Below are 25368 nucleotides of genomic sequence, written 5' to 3'. Positions count from 1 at the left end.
TCAAACTCATTGACCCATGTTTCATGAGTAGTTGTTCACAAGAACCCATCTCTCATGAGAGTGAATGGTCCACTTAGCACTCATTGCATCTAGGTGATGCTCACAAGGGTGAAGCATTGGGCCTTCTCGGGAGGTCACCCATCCCAGTACTACTCCAACTCAAGCGTGCTTAACCACAGAGTTCCCTCCAAGGTTAAACCCACTTAGCTTGCAACCCCATTTGCAAAACCTTCAGCAAGTGTTGTGCCTTATGAACCATTCATTATAGAGCCCCTTTAGCTCATCAATTGATAAGCAGGAGGTATTTTCCACAGCAAGTCAAACTATGATATTGCTATCAGGGTTTAACTGTGTAGTTTTTGAGTCAAACTCATTGACCCATGTTTCATGAGTAGTGGCTCACAGGAACCCATCTCTCATGAGAATGAATGGTCCACTTAGCACTCATTGCATCTAGGTGATGCTCACAAGGGTGAAGCATTGGGCCTCCCCGGGAGGTCACCCATCCCAGTACTACTCCAACTCAAGCTCGCTTAACCACAGAGTTCCCTCCAAGGTTAAATCCACTTAGCTTGCAATTCCATTTGCAAAACCTTCAGCAAGTGTTGTGCCTTATGAACCATTCATTATAGAGATCCTTTAGCTCATCAATTGATAAGTAGGAGGTATTTTCCATAGCAAGTCAAACTATAATATTGCTATCAGGGTTCAAGCGCGCTTAACCACAAAGTTCCCTCCAAGGTTAAACCCACTTAGCTTGTAACCCCATTTGCAAAATACCTCCTAATGAGCTAAGACTTAGCTCATTAGGAAGTACTTTGCAAATGGGTTAGCTCATTAAGAGGTATTTTGCAAATGGGGTTGCAAGCTAAGTGGGTTTAACCTTGGAGGGAACTCTATGGTTAAGCACACTTGAGTTCGAGTAGTATTGGGATGGGTGACCTCCCGGGAAGGCCCAATGCTTCACCCTTGTGAGCATCACCTAGATGCAATGAGTGCTAAGTGGACCATTCGTTCTCATGAGAGATGGGATCTTGTGAACCACTACTCATGAAACATGGGTCAACTACATAGTTGAACCCTGATAGCAATATCATAGTTTGACTTGCTCTGGAAAATCCCTCCTACTTATCAATTGATGAGTTAAAGGGGCTCTATAATGAATGGTTCATAAGGCACAACACTTGCTGAAGGTTTTGCAAATGGGGTTGCAAGCTAAGTGGGTTTAACCTTGGAGGGAACTCTGTGGTTAAGCGCGCTTGAGTTGGAGTAGTACTGGGATGGGTGACCTCTTAGTGAGGCCCAATGCTTCACCCTTGTGAGCATCACCTAGACTCAATGAGTGCTAAGTGGACCATTCATTCTCATGAGAGATGGGTTCCTATGAGCCACTACTCATTTTCACCTTCACCTTACACTTCCGCTTCACCTTCATCCTGCCATCCTTGGCAAACTTCCTTATACCCTCCAATCCTTGGCACCTTCCTTGCATCTTTAAATCCCCAACCACATCCTTCACGCCCTCCCATCCCACGACACATTACATGCCTTATCCGCTCAAAATCCCGATCACCTTCCTCATCACCTAGTGACCACAACACATGCCTTACACTTCAAAACTCCGATCCATTCCTTTGGAACATTTTCCTTACCCACATCCCTCACCACCTTCTTCCCATGGCATCCCTCACCCATCTTCAGCCACGACATATTCCTCATCCTCCAAAATCCCCGATCCTTCCTAAGAAATATGCTTGACTCCCCCTCCAATCCCCGACACATGCCTCTCCACCTGGAATTTACGGCATATGCCTAGAACCCTCAAATCCATGACAAGGCATGAAGGTAAGATGTGGTGCCAAGGTGGATAAAGGGGGATGACCTTGAAGAAAGACATGTCATTCAAACATGACTGTTGGATTTAAATTCAAATAAATAAAATAAAATAACATTGCAAGAGTCAAGTTGGTCCTTCGCATGGGAAATGCAAATCATTAAATAAAAGTCACAATATCAAGTCGGCCTTATGAGGAATTTGAAAAACCAAAAGGACACATTCCTTCAAGTGATCAATGCCTATTTAAGATGGTTGATCATTTCATTTGATCAACCATCTCGTACAATTTGTCTCCCTAGAAGCCGTGATCTCATTCATTGAAAGGCAAATTTTCAAGAACATCAAATTTCAAAGATGATTGATGTAGTTTTAAAATGTGTGAGTTGAATTTCGGTTCATTTTTCTTAATTCAGATTGTGTTTATTTCAGGTTGGAGCCCAGCATTGAGGTGCATGGAGTGCAGAGATAATGGTGAATGAAGGACTCAACTATGGAGAGGGACATCATGACTTCAAGTATTGGAACAGCAAGGAAGCAATCCAAATCAGAAACAAATCAAGGAGAATCAGATATAAAAGAATATGAATCAGCCCTGTGAATTCAGGTCAGAATCAGACCTGAGATCAGCAAATAAACAGAGGTATGGAGTGGAAATGCGAGCTCATCAAGGAAGGAGTAGATTTTCTAGTGAATCAACTTATTGATACCTTGATTTGGAGCGATCTTTTATATCAAAACTCCATCATTTCCAGATCTGCAACCAGCATCACAAAGGGAGGTCAGAAATGATGAGCATGGAGCATGACGATGAAGGATGAAACATTTGTAAGGATAAGATCAATCGCATCAAAAATAAAGTCTACAAATGAAAGATATGTTGTACATTTCAAGAGGGCGTTGAGATCGGTGTTACAAGACCCAAACTTGCCTCGGACTAGGCAAGCTGATTTTGGACTCGGACTCAGCACCTAGACTTGGCAAAAACTCAGCAAAGACTTGGCAAATTGAAAAACCGAAGAAATGAAGAGATTCTCACAAGTATACATTGATCACATAAGTATAAACACAAATTGATCATCATACTCTGATAATCTGCTGAGACTCTGCTAGACTCGGTCAGACTTGGGAGTTTGTTGAGACTCTACTGAGACTCTGCCAGCCTCGGCCAGACTTGGAGAGTCTGAGTCTCGAGGCTTGTGGACTCTGCCAAGCTGCCTCGCCTCGAGAATATGCGATTTTGGCAGATTTTTGTAACATTGGTTAAGATGCATAAGGTCCAAGTTAAGATGAGGATTAGCTGAAACAAGAAGGGGACTTCGCTAGGAAGCACAAGATTCACCAGGAGGAGCTGATAACTTTGCAAGGATAGGATCATCATCATAGAATGGAGGTCAACATCATGAAGGAACACACATCAGAGATACAAGTGTTCAAGGAGATCACACCATTCAAGGCTTGCACCGCAACATGGAGAAAGACTTAACCGCATGGAGGAAGGTCCAAGACATTGCAACACTCCAAGATTCATCAACATTGCAAGGGGGAGATAAAGATTCACCATCATAAAGAGAAGGGTATTGACATCAAAGGTCTAGACATGAGGGAGACTGAAGGTAATGAATGAAAGGAAGCAATCGCGTGGAAGAATGAGAGAAGACATTACAACTTGAAAGGATCAAGTGTTCATGAGAGAAGACAAGGAAAGGTGCTACAAGGCAAGTGTAGAGATCCACTTCAAGGGAGGAACATATGACTATCTTGAATTTCCTTCAGAAATCCAAGAATTGCTGCCAGCACATCAAGAGAGCTATCCAAGACGAAGGCTTCCAGTGAGGGGATTCAGGATCGAGGAGGTAGTTCCAGAAGGGTTAATCAAAGTTAGAAGATGATGCAATTTGGGAATATCTCCCACCATCATCTCATTCCCTCCATCATCACATCGAGCACTTGGAAATGTTGAGTATCAAGAGATATTGCCCAAGTCACAAACACTTGTAATGAGTTACCAAGAGTCAACAATTGAGGTGGTGCCTAGCCATCTTCATCATCCAATCACATCATTCCAAGTCAGGCGGTCTAGATTCAATGCACTTGACTCATCTATCAAGGAGGATAACTACCACATGAAGGCACAAAGTTCGATAGACCTACCCTCATCATTCATTGGTCGACATTCAAGGAAGGACATGTATCCTATTTATTGTAATTTCAATCTCGGTCATTGATTTGGACTTGATCCTGGCCATTCAATTGTATCGAGAGCACTTTATAAGGCTCCACTCTCTCATTTGTTAAGGTTAATAGTCAATAGTTCAGTAGCAGACAATAATTAGACAGCAGCTAGAGTAGAGTAGGAGGAGAAGGCAAAAATTGTTGCCAAGCTTGTAAATAAACATCCTTTTCATTGAATCTATTGTGGAATGTGTTGTTTCTTCTACATAATTGCATGGTTTGTTGTTATATCCTCATTTTAAATAATGTTAATTAGATGGATTGAAGCTATTATGGCTGATTAATGGTGACATTTGCATTTTCATACTACTAGTATTTTGCTGATTGTGAAGTATCTGGTGTTCTCAAATGAACTCCTTAGCCAAGCTTAACTTCTATTGCTTCTTCTTCATCGATATGAATCCCTTGGTGGTGTCTATGTCTTTGGTAGTGATTTGAACATCACATGCTTACCTTAGAAGATCACACTAGCTTTGTGGAGTTGTTGCTTTGCATGGCAAAGCAAAGTCTAGTAGAGTTTCACTAAATCATTCATAGTTTCTTACATTTCTAGGATTAGACTAGCTTCCTAAACCTTATCTCTTTTGCCTTTTGTTTTCAAGTTAAGTGAAGTTCCTACGTTCCAGCATTATTCAAACATTCAGGTTCAATAGTCCCCCTTGTGATTCTAGCAAATCACATCACAATCATTGAGTCCATCCATATATAAAGTCAAGACTTGACCATTGGAACCTTCGAATCGTCTCATTTGATCATATTATTTAGCATCCGAGAGGTCTTTGAGGCACTAGAAGGAGGGCTGAATGCAAACTCTTGAACAGCTGAATCCAGTGGAAGATTAGTGGAGAATCATCCTCAACACTCGATAGAGTAAGCACAAGAGGAAGGAAAGAATGTTGGGTCATCAATCGGACTTGCAAAAGAAACAAAGCAGTTCATGCAATTGGAACCAATTGAGCTTTCAAAGCTAGACTCGACATTTGCTAGATCTCTCTTATTTAAAAAAAATCCCAAAAAAAAAGTGAAAAGTTGAAAAAATCCAAAAAAAAGTGAAACAAGAAAATCCAAAAGAAAAAAATCAGAAAATTAAAAAAGATAAGATTTCTCAATGGAGAAGCAGTAGTTTCATGATGATTGGCAAGTTGATATCCCTCAACTTTGGTGGACTTTGAATGTGCAGCTACACCTTTGCAGCTTGTTAGAATTTACAATGCTAGGATAGTGTAGGATTCATGAGACAACTGAGCATGATGAAGTAAATTGCTTGACATTCCTATCAAGAATCGAGTTAGCACTACAAGGGAAAATCTTCTTTTGGGATGCCCCCTAGCCAGAGGTGGAGTCATGCAATTTCAGTGTCCCAAAAAGAAATGATCCTCTTTCAAGAATTATAGGGATGATTGAAAATCAGCTTAGTATCAAAGGTGACATATGCTTAGAAAGTATATTGCTACCCTTGTGGTGTAGAACTCATAATGCCCCCCACTCCGAGTTCACTTGCTCATTGTGTGAAGCTTCTATCAATCAAGTTAGATACCGGTTTGTATTGCCAATCCAATCCAAGGATGAGTGCATCATGGCCAAAATTTGGACAACATACCTTGTAGCTGATGAGTATAAAAGAACACAAGAACAAGGCATTGTTACATCGTCTGACACTGAAGGAAATCAGTTGCAAGTCAATGACACAAGACAACTTGATGATCAATGTATTGTAGTGGGTAGCTTTCCATACCTTGTACCTAAAGAGAAGTACATTGGAATGCAAGTTGAGGAAACAATTGATAATGTTCAAGCTGGTCAGATAGTTGTAAATGATGGTCAATGTGTCAACCCAACAATCAAGGAAGACAATGATTCACATCCATTACAAGAGGAGGAATTCCTTGATGAATACTCGTTCATCCTACAAAAAGAGATCCTTGGGAATGAGTTGCAAGAAATTTCAAGTGTCCTTGGAGAGGAAGATAATCAAATAGATATGTTAAATGAGGAATTGCAAGCTATCCCTAGCGAATCCAAATATGAAGAACAATTCGAGGGGGTGTTGAAAGACATTATCACCACAATGCTATTCGAAGGGGTGCAGAAAGATCTCATGGAAGAAGCACAAGAGGAGTCACTGCCGATGTTGTTCCAAGACAAACGAATTGTTGCAAGAGGCATGATCCATCATCAACTTCGACCTCTCGAAGCATTATTGGATGAATTGCAAGAAGATAGTACTTACATAATCCTAGTTTTGAAAGGTGTTATGATTTTGATTATGGGGGTTTTGGGAAAACAACTTGCATTTGAATTGACCATGGACCTAATGAACTACCCCAATTGATCATCTTGCATGAAGTTTTGACTGAGTGTGAGAGATGTATTGTGAAAACCTACTTTTCTGAGTTTAAAGATGATTTTGCTCATCTCTGAACTGTGACTTTCGCCATGCTCCCATTGAATATTTTGAGAAATCATAAAAAACACATCAATTGGTTCCCTCGGGCACAACTTTGGTTCAGCCAGGGCATGACCTTGTAGTCCCATCTACAGACTCTAGCCCACTCCAGCACCAGAACCTGTCCGGTCTCGCAACAACTAGGAAATGGGAAGAAACTAGTATGTAATGTCCCCTTTTTAGTAGACATGGAATTCTGGATGATTAGCCTATCATTCTTGACCCTCGTAGGCTAATGAGGATGGTTAGAGGGTCATCTGAGGATTGTTTCATCTCCAACATTCAAAGATTTATGGATTTGGCCTTCGTTCGATATCATTTGGACTTCGTTTGCCATACTTACTATTTATAGTAAGTCAGAAGTAATAGAGATGGACCCTTTCTATTTTTAGAAAGTGTATCTAGTCACATGGGGAATTATGAGGGGAGACTCCTATTTTAGACGACATTATAAAATGTTGTGTATTTAGGGAGATATTAATATTTTTGTGGCCAGAATAATATTAAATCATTAAATGATTAATAATAAAGTTATAAATTAACTTTATAATAAATCACTTAAGTGAGGGTCTTGGCATCATGAAGAAGGGGACCAAATATTAATTAATGTGAGAACTCATTTTCCAAAGTTTGGAGGCCATTATTATTAATTGAAAAGTTATATCAATTTTAATGTTATTAAATGATTTTATGGGGAAATTCGAACTTGATGAAGAAGATATAAAAGGGCTTCATGGAGAGAAAACAATTCATTCTTTGGCATTTTTGATAAACTTCTTTCTGAGAGCATTGAGACGAGGGTCCATTGGGGAACGGACAATCTTCAGTGTGCGACCATTTGTGGGAGTGAAATATCTTCTGAATTTGGTCTACAAGAGGGCTTCACATTAGGAAACCATTTGGAGCTTACAGGTGAAGAATCAACATAGGGTTTTGAAGCAATTTGAAGGTATATCTACTGCATACCCATGTTTTTATCATTGGCAGCCATTAAGGAGCAGATTGCAGGCTTTTATCAGCTGCTACAGTACCCATGAATAGTGACACTACAGTACCCATGAATAGTGACACTACAGTACCCGTGAATAGTAAATCGCTACAGTACTAATGCATTTTAGAAGAGTTAATCTACAGAAATTCAAAGGGGTTTGAAGAGCGATTTCTAGATTGTTGGAGGCTACATTTATTGCTGTTAGTAACACTCATTGGCACGTGGGAATCACATGTATGTATGACAAGTGTTGTGTTAATGACAATCTGTTGTAAGTACATTCTGGTCTCTTAGAATGCATGCCAAATGTTTATAGAAATGTCTAACAGCTGTAGATGCATATTTCATACAATTTCAGTCACACATTGTCATTGAAAGGTCAGTGGTAGGTGTTACATTGCATTCTCATTTAGTTTCAGACTTTGATATATGTCCTTTTGAGTTCAATGAATGCATATTATCATCTCTTAAATCAGAATATCAAAAAGAAACCACAATCAGCAAGTACAGAAGTTTCATGACAAGTGTTTGACAATATTCCTTGAGCATTTAAATCAGAAATTATCAATCAGATCTGGCAAGGGATATTACATAGTACCTAGCTCAGACATCTCTTGACTCTCTAGGTGATAGCCAAATGTGCCTAACGATAAAAAATATCTTAAAAGACAAAATCTCTATTGTCACCTTGTTGCTAATTATCTCAGCATAAAAATATATATGTTGATAAATTAAGTAAATGAGCAATGAATTAAAGAGACAAGTAGATACCAGTAACACTGAATTCTAAACAATACCTTCTAAGTTTCTAACTGTCAAAGGGATTTTCATTACTAAGCATGAGTATTTTAATCGGAGGAAAGGCAGTGAAATCTTCTTCTGAATAAACAATACACTAATAGAAAGTGATCTAAAAGCATTATTATATTTATCTTATCTAGTTGTAACAATGAAAACGCTCACAGTGCTTTTGATATATCAAGTTCAACAAGGCAGGCATGACTTAATTCCATCTTGCAAATTAATTAAACAGGCAAACCTCCAATCTCTCAATTTTATTTGTTGCTTAAGACAATGGAGCAAAATATTGGTATAATGCTTTGTTGCTTAATACAGCAAAACCTGCCCTGGAAAAATCTAAGTTTCATGTACAGCTATACTTGAAAGTTGAATCAATGAACTCTTCAATTTTCATGTACTGCTGTATATGTTTTAACTATTACGTGCTTTATAATTTCATATATTTTAAATTTTATTATTTAAAAATTTCCCCAATTATATATAAAATATTAACGTACTGTCATTCCCTGCTGTTCCCCCAAAATGGCCTCTCATCACTACCATCCCTGAAACATGTACGTGTGATTCTTGTTGCTCTCATCCCAGAAACACTGTGGGACATAAGATTAATATTCTACAGCCAGTTACCCCTCTGTCTGTCACTGATTAGGGTTGCAGATGAAATTACATTTACTTTGGTATAAGAAAAAGGTCTACAGTGCAGATACATATAAACCAGAGTCTTTAATCCAAAATTAGTGTAGCTTTGATGATGATAACAGTGTGCTGGTCCAAGAGATCTAACATCAGTGGGTAGCTAATCTGAATCACTATCAGCTTTTGAGTTCCCTTAAGCCAGGTAATAATGGGAATGCGAATCCTACAGCTGTTAGAGCTAATCTTTACCCGAGCTTCCTAACCCAATGTTCTAAATCCACAGAGATTGAGAAGCCAGAAAGGAAAGGGGTTTTCTGTCAAAGTAGAGAAGGTGGGGTTTGGTGTGTTTGGAAGGACCTTCCTTAATCTGAGACCTTAGGAAAGATAAGCAACAGCCAAGTGGCCAATCGAGATGTGTGGAACTAGGAAACAAAGCAGGTACCTTTTAAGTTTTAACAGAAAACCTGAAACAGTTTTGATGGAGCTTTTTGCAATGTGAAAATGTAGTTATAGTTGCGTTCATTCACTACATCATTTTGAGACCTTTTGCTTTTTGTTGTCTGCGTAGAGGGAATATGAGAAAATTTAGGCCGACCTTGGACGGTTGTTGTTCGTTCGATTTTATTAATTTGAAGCTTTGTTTATGTAGTTTTCCAGCTGTTTCCTTTTCAGCTACAGAGTCTCTGAGCATTTAGAATTTTTCCTCTGCTCTAATCAATGGAAAATGTATTGTGGCTCTTCAATATCAGAACTTAATGCCAGATGTACGGGATTGCAGATCACTGGGTCTTGGTTTTTTCCTATAAACCCATTTATTTAAATAAATACAACTTGAGATTTTAGCAAAAGACAATGAATTGTGTATTTTAGCAAAAAACAATGAAATGCGTATTGACAAACTTTTGCTGTTTTGAATAACTCTTAAAGTTAGAAGAAAGCCTAGGGTATAAGAGTGTTTATATATGTACTGCACTTAAATCATTGACGTGGGTTGTAGTCTATATTTTCCAACCATCAGATCTTTTCACTGAAAAGGTTTATTTGGTCTGTTGATTGTATTTGTGCATGCTGCAGATTGAACACCATTTATTTCCCTCAGTCTGTCATCTTCATTACCCAAGCATACATCCCATTGTTAAAGCGGTTTGTGAGGAGTTTAATGTACCTTATTATTCATACCCATCGGTAAGTGTGTTGATTTCATTTATATGTTCTTGTATGTTCTAGTTCTACTTTTCTTCGTGTTTCATTTTCAAGTCCATGTTTTTCTCCATTTTGCAGTTCTGGGCTGCATTGAAGGCACATTTTTTACATCTCAAGAAAGTTGGAAGTGAGCACTTTGAGCTGCGTCTTAGTGGTTAAGAAAAAAGTTGGAGGTTCGGTTGAATTATTTGAAAGATGGCGTTTTCATTCTTAGCAGCGTGTATCTGCACACGAAGCTTTTACTACATCCTGCAGTGAACGCCTTAGTGCGTGGCTGATTTTGCTATACATCATAGGAGGCATTTTCAAACTAACATTTTCCCTTGTGTGTGGCACGTATGTTGTAAACTCGCTTATTCTTTCAAAATTACTGCACCATGAAAATGCAAAAAAGCATTAACTTAATAGAAATCCATTAAGTTTTTAAAAAGCATATGTTCACATGTTTTATAATTAATGGGGTCAACTTAAGAGAAATTAAGGTAAACAAGGGAGTAGAGGAGATGAGAAAATAAATGATATCACCTGTGATAGTAATAGCACGGAGGTACACGAATGAATAAATAACAGGAGGTGAAATCCTTTTTTCTTTTTTTTTTTTTTTTGTTATGTTCTCATGTATCAGTAGTTGTTATAGCCAACTTCATGCATCCATCGATTTTAAATGGTACATGAGATTTTGATGATTTTTTTGGTTGTCTCTGTATGCGACTTGATTGTGCATGCTATAGGATCTGTGATGCACAACTGGTTATTTCGAAGTGTTGATACCTACTTAAAGATGTCCAATAACCATGCACTACAATTACCTCAAAAATTGCCAATACTTATGCCTAATAAAGTTGTACAACTCTTCCAATTAAAATCTATAAATTCTAACTACGGGGATATAAATGGACAGGTACATGTGAAATTTATTAATGAACTTTTAGTTATCATTAATTAATTGATTAAATTATTTAAATATAGCATTTAATTAAATTTTTTTAATCGAAATGGTTTTTGAAATTATGATAATTTTACACATATATTGCTTCCTTGTGCAGCTATATTATTGTGAGAATTTACCATCGTGCACTAGTAAGTTATAAATCATATATAATTTTCCGACAAACTGAGGCACCAGCAACGCTTAGTTAATGGTTTTTTATTTGAAAATGGAGACTTACAGAATAAGATATGCTCCATTTGCCAACGCCATATAATTATTGCATTAGCCAAGTTTATTATCAAATTCTTGTTTTAAATTAAAACCAAGTCGAATGCTACAGTGGCTGCCTGAACATTAATATTTTGCATGATTCACAATCGATGGGACGATCATCATAGTTTAGGTGCTGTACTTCTCAAAGTTATTGCTTACTGTTCTATGAATATAATCACCAAGTCGATTGTGATACACTGAAGATATGGTATGGTTGGTTAATTTTTTTTTTTTAATTGATTTGTTTTAAAAAATAATTAGAGTTCTTGTTTATCTGTATATAAAATAAAATTACTAGAATATTAAATACATCTATATTTTTTTTGTTAATAAATATGTCAATTTCTAATTTTGAAAAATTTGTTATAAAATTGTTTTTCAACAATAAAAAAAAGTAATTTAACTTTGATTATGTCAATTATGTTAGATATTAGATGATTAAATAAACAACAAAGTAACTAATAACATTAATAGTATTAGAAGACAAATAAAACACTTATTAACAAATAAGAAATAGATACATAATTTATTTTAAAGAAAAATTAAATAAAAAAAATTATAAAATAATATTGATTGCAATAGTAATAGAGTTCTTTATTTACTACATATTTTAATACTTTAACATCTATATAAATATAATAATTTAAAAAAATGTTTAGTTAATAGATGAGATAATATATTCTTCAAGGCATATGTCTTGCAACTATGTAGTGGATAGTTCTGGAAACTCTTTAAATTATTGAAAAATTAAATTTGAATAGTGTGGATAGAGGGGGATTCTTTAAATATTATTAATTGTCTCAATGGATCGACGACACACTCTTGAAGAATTAATAATATAAATAGCACCTTTAAAATTAATGAAGGTTTGGATAGGTGTGTAATCACTCACACCTATAGGGAAGCAAATAAAGTGGTGGACACTTTTGCTAACATTGGAGTTAGTTTAGCAGCCCCTATCATTTGACAAGTTTGGCAAGGTGAAAGTAATCTGCTATTGGAGGCCAAAGAGAAATAAATGATTGTTTTGATTGCGAGAAGGTTCTAGGTGATGTGAGTTGGCTTATTCCACACGTATTGTGGGTGATTTTTCTATAGTATTTGTTTGAGTTTTGCGTTTCTCTGGTGTCTCTGCAGAGGTATTTTTCACTTTGGTGCGAGAGGCATTGCTGGGTTGGCAAACACAATGGGGGGTAATATTAACAGGAATGAACCACCTAGCTGTGAAGGATGGAAAATTGAGCGAAAAGTGTGGAGAAGATTGCAGAAAGGTGGTTTAACCGGGTATATGGAGAAATTACATGGAAAAAAGGATCATATCTCCAAGATTTTTGTAAAGGGTTGGAATAAAAAGAAAGTTGCTCTTTTTGGGCAAACTGTGAAGGTGGATGAAAAGTTGGTGGCTAAGGTTACTGGCCTATCGACGGAGAGTGCTAAGTTTTTTAGAGACAGAAAGCTCTTTGATAATGTTGTTAAGATGTTCTCGAAGGAAGATTTTGAGAAGGAGAAGCTTGTCAAACTCTACAAAACCAACATTGCCCCCTATCAGGTAAAGAGTTTTTGGTGCAAAATGCTCAAAGTTATTATTGTGTATGTTTCGGTTGATGGGAGGTTTTCAAAAGTTTACAGTTACTGCTTTGTTCTCCTTAATCACTTTAGACATGGGATTAAGGTTTCTTTTCCTTACTATCTGTCTTGTTCTCTTAATGATACTCTGGGGGACTACATTAAGAACCCTAAGTCGAGACAATTGGCTCACCAAGGGCCATCTGTTAATTTTTGAGTATTGTGAAACTCGGGCTAATAGACTGTAGGCTAATGTGCAAGATAATGATAGAGATTACATTCCTAGTGAGGGTTCTGAGGATTTTGCCTCCGAGGAAGAGGTCGATGCCTCTGCCCCCCCAAAGAGGAGGGTTAGGATCCTCAAGAGGAAGAATGAAGAGCCCTCAGGGGAGGACATTACCACTCAGAAGGTGAAAACTAAGGGGAAGGGTAACAAAATAATTTTATCTGATTTTGAAGTTGGGGGTGACTTGCCCCCTCATATCTCTGAAGCCCAGAAGTCGAAACCAATGGATTTGGATTCCCAGAACTTGTAGGATAAGCCAGTACCTATGCTCAATATTCTGGGCACTGCTATAAGCTCATTGATTGATTTGTACAGGTTTCAGTGTTGGGTGATCCATGAAATCAAGAGTGCAATTGAAGCAAAGGGCTATCATTGCTAAGGTGGAAGGGGTTCAAGAGGTTGTGGAGAAAGAGAATCAGGAGAATAACAAGAACAAGGGGAAAGGTCCCATTTCTGAGACCAATGAATGTGTTTTGTGGAAAGAGTGTGAAAAAAGTATGATGCTGGAGTGCCTCAAGAAAAACGGGGAGGCCATTGAGTCATTTAGGGGAAGATATGATGAAAAGATTGAAGAGGTTAATAAGAAGATGCATAAAATTGAGGAGGCACTCAAGAAGATTATGGAGAACAGTGCAGCTATAGCTATGCTGAGGGTGTCTGCTACCAATATGAATGCGCTGGTAACTAGACTGGAGAAGATGCATAATGAAAGAAACTTTGTGGATCTGGAGAAGGATGTTGGGGTTACCACTACTAAGGATACTCCCCGAACCTCAAGGCAGACCAGACAAAGCTCTAAGGTTGTGGTGGATTCCATCCCACAAAATCTTCTTGACCTCAAGGAAGCTGCTAAAGCTATGCTGATGCTGGAGAAAGAGGCCTCTGATGCCTTAAAAGTTTTTATGTAGCTGGTCTTTGTTTCTTTTTGTTGTTGTAGTTGCCAGCTCCTCGCTGACTTTTTGTTGTCTTTTCTTTGGCTGTTGGGTCTATGTTGTTTCTATATGTTGCAGCCTGTTTTGTCTTTATGTCTTCATTCTGGTCTTGATGCTTTAATGCTTTATCCCTGGACTATGATGTAAGGGGTTTCGGGTCCCCACAAAACCCGTTTTTGCTTAATAAAAAACTATGTAGTGGATAGTGCTTACAATTGTAGTATATAATGAACAAATTGAAATTCAAATTTGAAGGCAATAATGATATTTGTTTTATTGATAAAAACATTTATAGTTATTGCATAATTATTTTAATTTTTAAAATTAATAATAAATATGTTCCGACTTTCATTGTTTGTTTGGGTTTAGTTTTTATGCTGTCCAAATCAGGGAAGGTTTTGTGTCATTCAGTCTCCGTTCAGGGCTCTTTTTGTTTCCTCCATTTCAAACATCCCATGATCTTCCAATAAATAGGGTTGCTCTTTCAGAAATGTATCTAGTAGGGAGAAGGAGGTAGTGTCATTTTCTATTAATTAAGTTTTTTTAATTCAATTATTATTAATATATTATAGGCCATGACCTTTTGCTAAAAAAAATAAAAATAAAAAATGTTCCGACTTTAAAATTATATAATTATATAATTACAATAATCTCTATAGCTTTAATTCTAAACTTTAACAATATTCCTAATCCTAACCTTAGAGACCTTAATGCTTGCTTTAAGGTTGACCATAATCTTGATTTAAGTCTTATGTCTAGCTTAGTTCAAATTCTGGTTGTAACCATAACCCTAATTCAAACATTAACATTAATTTACACCTTAGCCTAATTCTTTAACAAATCTAACATTAAATACAACCCTAATCATGACTTTTTCTTATCCCTAGCCGTAGTCCTTATTTTAAGTCTAAATTTTGAATCTTAATTGTAATCCTAACCTTAGCCCTTATCTTATACCAACTCTTATTATAAGCATAATTTTAATCGTGATTCTCATTATGATAATTTTAAAATTATAATAATCAATAAGAATTAAGATTAGAGCTATAATATAATTAATAATTATCAATTAAGTTATAATTATTTATTTTAATTATAATTTCAAAATTACTAATTATGATCTCAATGTTGATTGATTAAAACATTTAAAATAATTATTAATTAATATTATGATTATAATATAATTGATAAATTGAATAATTATTTTAAATTTTAAAATATATTTAATGTGTTTCAACTTTAAAATTATATAATTAAATGAATGATTATCTTAAAAAAATAAGATTTCAAACTTGTACTTCATTTTTTACTTAATTAATTATGTTTAAATAAATAAAATTAATCTATTTTCTTAAATATATAACCATAACCCTAGTTCAAAATTAACGAAATTAGTTCATTAAAGTATAGACAGAAAGATAACATTATAAAAATACTAAAATGGTAAATGTAGAATAAAAAATGATGAAAGCTCATTTTTCTATAGGATCAAAAACTACTATTAAAATACAATTTAATGACTTCAAGCAATTGTAAAATCAATAATTGCTTTTTTTTTTTTTATGATTTATAAACTATAAATTTTACATGTATATTTTAGAAAAATATTTTTTAAAAGAAAACAATAAAAACACTTACAAGTAAGGTTTTATAATAACTAGTTAAAAGTAAAAAATGAAATTTATTGCCATATTATTATCCAAGGACAAGTACTAATAACTTTTTAATTTTAAAGATTTTTTTTTGTTTTAATTATACTTCTCTTTTGTAGGCATTTAGGTGGCGCTGAGTGTAAATCTTCTTTAACACAAAAAAATTATTCAATTGAAATTGTGAATGATATAAAAAAAATTAAATTATTATAACTTTTACAATATATTTTATAAATATTTTACTTATTTATTATTTTATAATAATATAAAAAATCTTTTTTTTTTCTCACTAAAGTTGTATATTTGTATTAATATTTCATAAAAAACATGCATGTTTCAGATACCCAAAATGGGAATTAAACCCATAAACTATGCAAACATATTAAACTATACTACCAAAATGGGAATTAACCCCATAGACTGATAAGACAATTTAAAACTATACTATCAAAATAGGAATTAACCTCATAATCTGTTTAGTCATTTTGAAACTAACATCTACCCCTACCCAAACTAAAAACTACTACTACTTCACAAATTAACAACAGGTAACCATGGAAAAGACTTGGAAATGGCTCTAAGCGGAGGACCCTGGATGCTTGGGAAGTCTTCTTTATCTTTAAGAAAATGGTCTCCAAAAATGGAGCTCAGTGACTCCTTTTTTGAATCTGCTCCGGTCTGGGTGCGACTCCTTGGTTTGCCGCTTGAATTTTGGTTAGAGGACGTGTTTTCAGGCATTGCTAAATCCTTCGAGGAGCTTGTGGCTATAGATTCTATGATAGCAACGCGAAAGAGACTGGTGTATGCAAGGATATGCGTTAATATCTCACAGAACACGGACCTTCCTAGCTTTATCGAAATAAATTCCAAGCTAGGTAAGTGGGAACAAGTCATAGAGTTTGAATCCCTCCCTTTCATGTGCTTTTCATGTAAGAAAGTTGGACATTGGGCAAAGGCTTGTCCTAGTAACCCAAAGAATGCTCAGAAGAACAATAATCATGTTAAACAGATTTGGAAAGAGAAGCTGAACAAAAATGAGGAGGGTAGATAGGAAGGAGGAACTAGATTCCCAAGTAACTCAAAAGATATAACAAGGGATGAAAGGAAAGCTAGTCCTTCCAAGGAGAGTCCTCAGAAGGAAATCAGAAAGGATGAAGAGAATGTATTTGAAGTTAAAACAAGTAACGACTTTGAAGCTTTACAGATTCAAGAAGAAGAAAATGTAATTATAGAAGAAATTCTTGAAGACGGTGAGATTGGAGACACAAATGAATCACAATATGAGATTCCAAAAGAAACAAAACAAGAATGTAATAAAGTGTGTTCAAAGGACTCTGAAGCTCCAGATGTTATCTTTGAAGAAAAGACCCAGTTTAGATCACCCCAAGTTAACCCTAACTCTCTATTCCAGAACTTTGGGACTGATTACCCCACCTCATCTCAGCGAAAAGGAGAACCTTGGAATAGTAAGAAGTCTGCATATAAAAATGAAGAAGATGAAGAGTTAATAGAAGTGGGAAAAAAGAAAAACAAGAAATCAAGGTGTACTAATGGGGTTAAAACTAGAACCAGACCTAAGGTGGATATTGGACTTTCCAAATCTCCACAGGGGCACAAACATATGAAGTGGCACAGGGACCAGGAGAGCAAACAAAATATAGCTGATGGAATGCAGCGAACCATTCAAGAATCCTGCTCCCAGGTTTCCAAATGAAGGTAATCTCTTGGAACATTAGAGGCCTAAATGGTCTCCATAAGTAGGATGTGCTCAAGAATTTTATCAGAGATCATAAGTCGGACATTATCCTGGTTCAAGAAACTAAAATGAGTAAGGAAAAAGTAGAAAAATTAAAATTGTTTAAACTTGGGGGTGTGTGTGGCAGTAGTTCTAATGGAGTGTCTGGTGGGGTTGCCATATTTTGGAATAAGAAAACTATTGATGGAGACCTCATTGATGAGATGGTAATATCATTTCTATGAGAGTCAAATGCATTGCTGAAGGACAGGGCTGGGTGGTTACCAACATTTATGCCCCCAACTCTAAAGCTGCTCGGAGCAAGTTTTGGAACAAAATCCAGCAAAAAAGAGGGACTTTTACCCATGATAGTTGGCTTTTGATGGGATATTTCAACAGTCCTCTGCAGGAAATTGAAAAATTTGGTGGAACCCAAGCTCAACTGGATAGCAGGATTGATCTTATGGACTTTATCAATGCTAATGCTCTCATTAACGTTGACCTTTCTAGAGCTTCGTACACTTGGTCTAATCGAAGGGATGGAGGAGAAATTATTTAGGTAAGGCTTGATAGATCTCTTATTACTCTTGACTGGGTCCTTAAGTATAGATGCTCTCTATTTGTTATTAACAGAATTGGAACAAACCATTATCCTATTTCTTTTGTTGCTGATTCTATTAAGGGCAAACACTACTTTCCCTTCCGGTTTGAAACAATGTGGATCTCACACCCTTCCTTGGAAGCTTCCATTTCCAAATGGTGGAATATAACTGTGGATGGTTCTACCATGTTCAAAGTTGCAAAAAAGTTAAGAAACATCAAAGATAACATCAAGGTTTGGAATAAAAAGGTTTTTGGGGATATTTTTGAATCTAAGAGGAATCTCAAGGAGGAATTAGAACATATTCAAAATTCTATTCAGAAACATGGTTATAAGAATGTCCCCAAGGCTAAAGAAGATGAGGTTCTAGCCAAATTACACAACACTATTTCAAGAGAAGAAATTTACTGGAGGCAGAGGTGCAGGACAATTTGGTTAGAGGCTGGTGACAGAAATACTAAATTCTTTCATATGACATCAATGAAGCATAAAGCGACAAGTAGAATTTCCAGATTGATTGTTAATGATAAAACTCTTGTCAAAGATGATGATATAGCTGATGAAGCTGTAAGGTTCTTCTCTAGCCTTCTGACTGGTACCAAGGAACTTGACCTTGTTAAGCAGCAAGATCTGGTTGAAAATATTCCTAAGATGATTGGACCTAATCAGAATAGGATTTTATCTGCCATCCCCTCAGTTGATGAAATTAAAAGAGTTGTTTTCTCCTTCCAAGGGGATAAGGCATGGGCTCGGATGGCTTCCTCATGTTTTTCTTTCAGGAATATTGGCACATTGTTAGGGCTGATGTGGTCAATGCTATCAAAGAATTCTTTGGTTCCAGAAGAATTCTTAAAGAAATCAACTCTACCTTCATTTCTCTAATTTGTAAGGTGGTTGGAGCTGATTCTATGGGTAAGTTTAGGCCAATAAGTCTATGTAATTATTTTTACAAGATAATCTCAAAAGTCCCGACTTTTAGATTGCTGGTTGCTCTTCCTCTTGTTATCTCTGAGGAGCAAAAAGGATTTGTCCCGGGTAGGCAGATTTTGGACTCTATAATTCTTGTGCATGAGAATATCCATTCTTTTAATGCTGCAAACAAAAAGGGATTCCTCATAAAGCTGGATTTGGCAAAAGCCTATGACAGGGTTGAATGACAGGTTCTTTTTAGGATCATGGAAGCCTTTGGATTTGATGAGAAGGTTATCAAAATCACTAGAGAGCTGATATCTACGCCTAATTTTTCTATTCTTGTTAATGGATCTCCTTCCAGATTTTTTAAGTCTTCAAGGGGTCTCCAGAAAGGAGATCCTATCTTGCCCATTCTTTTCACTATTTTGGTGGAATGTTTGAGTAGATTTATTCAAAAGTTGAAGGAGAAAAGGATCATCAAAGGATTGCAAACCTCTTCATCTAATTTCTTCTGCACTCATCAATAGTTTGTTGATGATACTATATTATTGGGACACTCTTCTGTGAGTGAAGCTTCTCCCTTCCAAAATGCTCTCAGCTCTTATTCCCTTGCTACTGGCCAGTAGGTTAACTGGGAGAAATCTGTTATTTACTTCATCAACACTCCCTTGTTGAGGCAGCAGAGGATTGCTAACATAATTGGCTGTAAGGTTGAGCTGCTCCCCTCTACTTATTTGGGCCTCCCTCTTGGTTTGGCTCCTCCAAACTCTTTGTGGAATTCTTTGATCGATAAGTTCAACAAAAAACTGGCTAGATGGAAAGACTCTATGTTGTCGCAGGCTGGTAAGCTCTAGCTTCTTCAAGCTACCCTTCATAATCTACTTGTTTATGCTCTTAGTTTGTTTAGTATACCAGTCAAATTTGTAGAAGCATTAGAAATAATTTAGAAAATATTTCTTTGGTCTGGTGTAGAAGATAAGAAAATGATTGCTTTGATTGCTTGGGATAAAGTTTGTGGTCCTAAAAGTAGTGGGGGGTTAGGTATCAAATCCCTTAAACCTTTCAATAAAGCTTTGTTAGCCAAACAGGTTTGGAGGGCCTATGGTATTAAGAGAGATTGGAGTACGATGTGGTTTGACAAATACATCTATAATCAGCCCATTCATTCCCTTCTCTATTTTGAAGATATCCCTGTTGGATCTTTTATTTGGTATAGTTCGATAAAATCTATTAAAGTTGCTAAAGCTGGAGCTAGTTGGGTCCTTGGCAAAGGTAATAAAATCAGATTTTGGGAGGATGTCTGGATCAAATATGAGCCTCTTTTTAACCAGGATTGCAGCCATATCATTGAAGATTGTAAAAGGAGGTTTGGTTCTATGGTCTGTAATTATTGGGAGGAGAATAAATGGGTTAGACTTGATGCTGTTTATGCTAGATTCTCTTCGCTCCAACATGATTTGTTGTCCTTTTCTGTCAGCAAAGACTTAGATGATGTCTTCTTATGGAAGAGTAATCCTAGGGGTACTTTTACTATTGCTTCTTCTTACAAAAAGATATCAACTCAGGCTTGTAACTCTATATGGACTAAAGTTGGGAATAGATTCCTCATTCCTAAAATTAATATGTTTTTCTAGCTTGGCACTCATAACAAGATTCTCACTATCGGTAACCTGGTTAGAAGAGGATTTATGATCCCTAATAGGTGTGAGTTATGTCAAAAAGAGGCTGAGTCTGTGGATCATTTGTTCATTCACTGTTCTTTTACCTGAGAAATCTGGGGTAAAGTGTGGACGCAATGGAAAGTTGATTGGGTTATGCATAATAGTTTTAAGGAAGTCCTTTGGCATTGGATCTTCCCTACCAAGCTTGCCATCATCAAGACCCTTTGGTCCTTTCTTCTTCCTATGACCTGTTGGCATATTTGGAAGGAGAGAAACAATAAATTTTTTAGGGAGACTAAGTGTTCTTCTCAGGTGGTCTTTGAAAAGATTTGTAGGGCTATTAAAGAAAACATCAACACCATTCACAAAAGCAACAAGCAGTGTAGTTATATTGATATGAATAATAATGATAAAAGGATTCTTACAGAATGGAAATTATTGAATAAGGTTTGAAAGTCTAATATGAAGAGTAGAAGAGATAATGTGGTTTGGAGGTTCCCTCCTCATGATTGGGTGAAGGTGAACTTTGATGGTGCAGCTAAAGGAAATCTGGGTAATGCTGGTGGGGGAGGTGTTATCAGAAATTCTCATGGCTTTTGTGTTGCTACGATTGCTTCTCCCTTTGGAATTCAAAAAAACCATGTTGCAAAAGCTCTGGCAATGTTAAAATGTCTTCAGCTTGCTCAAGGTTTCAATTTAAAAAAAAATTGGCTGGAGGGGGATTCCCTTAATATAATTCAGGTTATTAAAGGTATTAGTTCCCCTTCTTGGAATATCCAAAATATCATTGATAAGGAAAAAAAAATGTTAGATTCTTGTGATAGTGTGGTTGTTACCCAACGTTTAGGGAAGGTAATATGGTAGCTGATTTGTTAGCTAATGAGGGGGTCATTTTAGCGGAAGATGCTAATTATATTGGAGAGTCATCATGTAAGAACAAAGTTCAAGAGCAATTATTTATGACAGGATCAATGGTACATATTAATCTCATCATTACCCTTTTTGGTTCAGACTTCAATGACAGAGTTTGGAGTGAGGCAGATTGTCAGATGATGACCTTTCTCAGGCGTCGCATTAATGAGTATAGGTGTGAAAGGCCTTATCATATTAAGTACTGGGTTAATTTGCATGTTTTAGAGGGCTACTTGAAAAACAAGATAATTACCTTGGTTTTTGATTCCAGCTTCTCTGTTCTTCAACATCTGGTTAGTTTGTGTTCCTCTGAGGGTTTCGATTTGAATTGCTTCTACATTATGGGTGGAAATCTCAATCGTAATCAGCCCACCAACTGTTATAGTTGGAAGGGTGAAAGGAAAATTTGGAGAAGGCTGCATAAAAATGACTTCACTGATTATATGGAGAAATTGCATGGGAGCAAGAAGCCCATTTCCTGTGGTTTTGCCAAGGGTTGGAAAAATAACAAAGTTACTCTGTTTGGTCAGACCTGGAGAGTGGATGAAGATTTGGTGGCCGAGGTGACTGGTTTGCAGAAGGACGACATCAAGTTTTATAGAGATCGTAAGTTCTCGATGGAAGCCATAAAAATTTCCCCAAGAACAAAGAAGAAAGGGCTTGCCTTGCCAAAAAGGATAATATTTCCTATTATCTCCCTAACCAGGTAAACTCCTTTTGGCAGAAAATGTTGAAAGTGTTAATGGAGTATCTTACTGTTGATGGTAGGTTCTCGAAAGTCTATAATTATCATTTTGTTATCCTTAATCACTTTTTCCATGGTTCTAAGATATCTCTGCCCTTCTATCTGGCCTCCTCCCTTAATGACAGTCTAGCTAAGTATGCTAAGAAACCCAATTCCTACCCCATTGCCCACCAAGGTCTTATTCTGTTAATTTATGAGTATCTTAAGGATAAAGTTAAGGCCAATAAGGATGATCCCCTTGTGGAGAGTGCTCATATTTTTGAGGATGATGACAGTTCTGAGTCTAATGAGGATTCTACCATTCCTCCCCCTAAAAAGAAATCAAGGGTTAGTAAGAAAGCTGAAGAAGGCACTGAAGAGACGACTGATCCTGAGAAGGAACAGGAGAAGGAGGTGGAGAAGGAGGTGGAGAAGGAGGAGAAGCATGAGCAAGAGAAGGAGGTGGAGGGTGAGAAAGGAGACAAGGATAATGGGCAGGGTAAAGAGGATTTTGATGAGTCAGAGGAGAAGGAGAGTCCCTATGATACGAACAACAGGGATGAGGTTCATAATAATATGGAGGGCAACCCTAGGCCTGAGGATTCTACCCAGGACATGGAGGATGCAGATACTATTCTGAATGCTGTTAGAAACAACTCTCTAGAAATGTTTAAATTCTAGAAGTGGGTGGTTGATAATATTACCAACATTCAGGAAAAAAGAGAGAGCTAGAGCTCAAAATTGATAATGTGGTTAAGGATATTAATGATAAAGTAAAAGAGGAAAATTCTAAGGATAATAGTGAATCAGAGGATGAAAAAGATATTCCTGACTAGTTGGAGGGTGAGATCATAAAGGGATATGTGAAGCACTTGGAGGATGTGGTGAGGACTCTCAAAGAAAAGGGTGAGTTATGAACTGATAAACAACAGGGTTCAAAAAACTGAGAGTGCTCTGAGGAAAATCATGGAGCATAGTTTGGCTGTGATGAAGGTGACTTCCCAAAATATGAATGCATTGGTTTCCTACCTGGAGAAGGATAAGAAGAAAAAAGATACTGTGATTGTTGATGATGAGCCGGGTTCTAGCTCTGTCCAACATTCTTCCAGATGCAGAACTAGGTAAAATGCTAAAGAGTTGGAGTTGAAGACTAAAGGTAATCAACAGGTGTAGGAAAGCAAAGAGATTAAAGAGGCAACAAATGCAATTATGGTGCTTGTCAAGGATGCGGAGGAGACCATAAATATTTTCACCTATATGTTCTAGTTTTGTTTTAGGTGTGCTAGTATCTCGCTGGTCTTTTGCTATAGTTTTCTCTGGCTGCTGTCTTTTGTGCTGATCTTTTGCTGCCTTTCTTTCTTCGTTTTGTCCTTTCTTGCTTCTCTAATTCTTTTCTTTATGACATGTAAGTGGGTTTCGGGTCCCTTAAAACCTATTTTTCCTTAATCAAAAACAACATGTAACCATCCCATACAGAGTTCGAATATCAAAAAATCAACACAAACTATTACAAAAGAAGAAAGATTAAACTTTGAAAGTTTCATTTCTTTCTTTCTTGGGCCATTAATCTAGTAGTATTTAGGAGCAAATTTTGTCCTCTTGGCCACATCCTTCTTGGCTTCCTTGTCTTCACGCAACTCCACCTCTTTCTCTCAAATGTAGTCTTTTGAGTTTTCCCAACCCAGCCAGGCATCCTCAATCCTCACCTCTTGGTTGGCTCCATCCCACAACAACATAAAAGGCCTGAATTCTACATCATTATTGTCTAGCATTATCCTTCACTAAAGGGGCATCACAATCCTCGACTACAACTTGAGCCATCAAAGACATGAGACCATACAACGAATGATCTGGCAAACACGCCTTAGCAACCCACATCATCTCCTCCTTCATCCCAAATTGCAAGCTCCACACCACCAACATGGAGATGATGTCCATGTTGGTGTGATACCAGAACTCAAGAGAATAGATACTCCTCCCCCAACAGGGTTTCAATTATATGCAAGAACAAATCATCGTCAAACTTAAAATTCCCTCCTAGCCTCTTCTCTAAAACCTTCCTGAAAAAAAGCCAACTACTATTTTATTAAGTGGAGCGAAAAATTCACTTCCACGTGTGCTGCCCATGAAGTATATTTTCTACCCTCTGTCACTCTCCAGATAATTCCTCTCAAATTCTAGGAATAAATGATAACTCGCCTTCCCTCTACTTTAAGAAGCCATGTCTAAAAGTCCCATCAAATTTGCTATTAATGCGTCCTCATTTCAAGGATGTCCTCCTCAGCCCCTGTAAAATCCATGAATGCCTCATTCGTTTCACCTTCATCTTGCCCCATAAACAAGCTCCACGTAGATGGGCGAGTAGAGTTTGGTGGCATACTACCGCCTAGCACATTAAATGTGCGCACAAAGCCAACCCAACATCGTCCCAAAATAAAACGAATACATGTCGTTACACAAACCAAAAAAATATTTAAAAAATATTCTTCAAATTCAAAAGTTGCTCTCCACGTGTTGGCCACCTTCCTCCCACCACTCCACTACTCGGATGTCCAACTCACATCCCATGTTGGACAAAATATTGACCTTAAAATTTCCCTCTTCGAATATCCGAGATTTTAAAATCTTGCAATTCTTTTACTTTTTCACCAATGATTTGAATTATTTTATTTATTCTCCAACAATGATAGACCCCTTTCACAATTGATTCCGTTACAATTTTTGAATCCCCTTCCAAATGTAATTTTGTAGCCAAAATTTTTTCTGCCAATGTAATTGCCAAAAGTGTCGCTTTCACCTCAACTTCAGTATTTGTTCCATTTGGTAATAGTTGTGCTCATTTGGCCAAGATTCTGCCTTCCTCATTTATTGCAATACATCTTGTTCCTGAAATCCTTGGGTTTCCTCTCAAAGCCCCATCAAAGTTAATCTTTAACCATCTTGCCTTTGGTTTACTCCATTCTATCCCTCATTGTGGGACACAGATAGGATTTACCCTACCAAGCCCATTAACAGGGCAATACAAATATCTTATTTT

At 36.8% G+C, this 25368-nt stretch overlaps 1 protein-coding gene across 1 annotated transcript in view; it reads left to right on the top strand.

Annotated features, from left to right (window-relative positions):
• LOC131038325 (acyl-lipid (8-3)-desaturase) overlaps positions 1-10579 on the top strand; it is a 105884-nt gene extending 95305 nt beyond the window's left edge. The window contains exons 12-13 of the mRNA XM_057970708.2: positions 10018-10128; positions 10225-10579. Coding sequence (XP_057826691.1) covers positions 10018-10128; positions 10225-10305 — 192 coding nt within the window. The 3' untranslated portion in view covers positions 10306-10579. The remainder of the gene's footprint in view (positions 1-10017; positions 10129-10224) is intronic.
• Positions 10580-25368: the final 14789 nt, after the last annotated feature.

This window comes from Cryptomeria japonica, chromosome 6, assembly GCF_030272615.1.
Source record: "Cryptomeria japonica chromosome 6, Sugi_1.0, whole genome shotgun sequence".
Lineage (NCBI taxonomy): Eukaryota > Viridiplantae > Streptophyta > Pinopsida > Cupressales > Cupressaceae > Cryptomeria > Cryptomeria japonica.
Note: the sequence above shows the minus strand (reverse complement) of the source record. Positions and strands in the feature narration are given on the sequence as shown.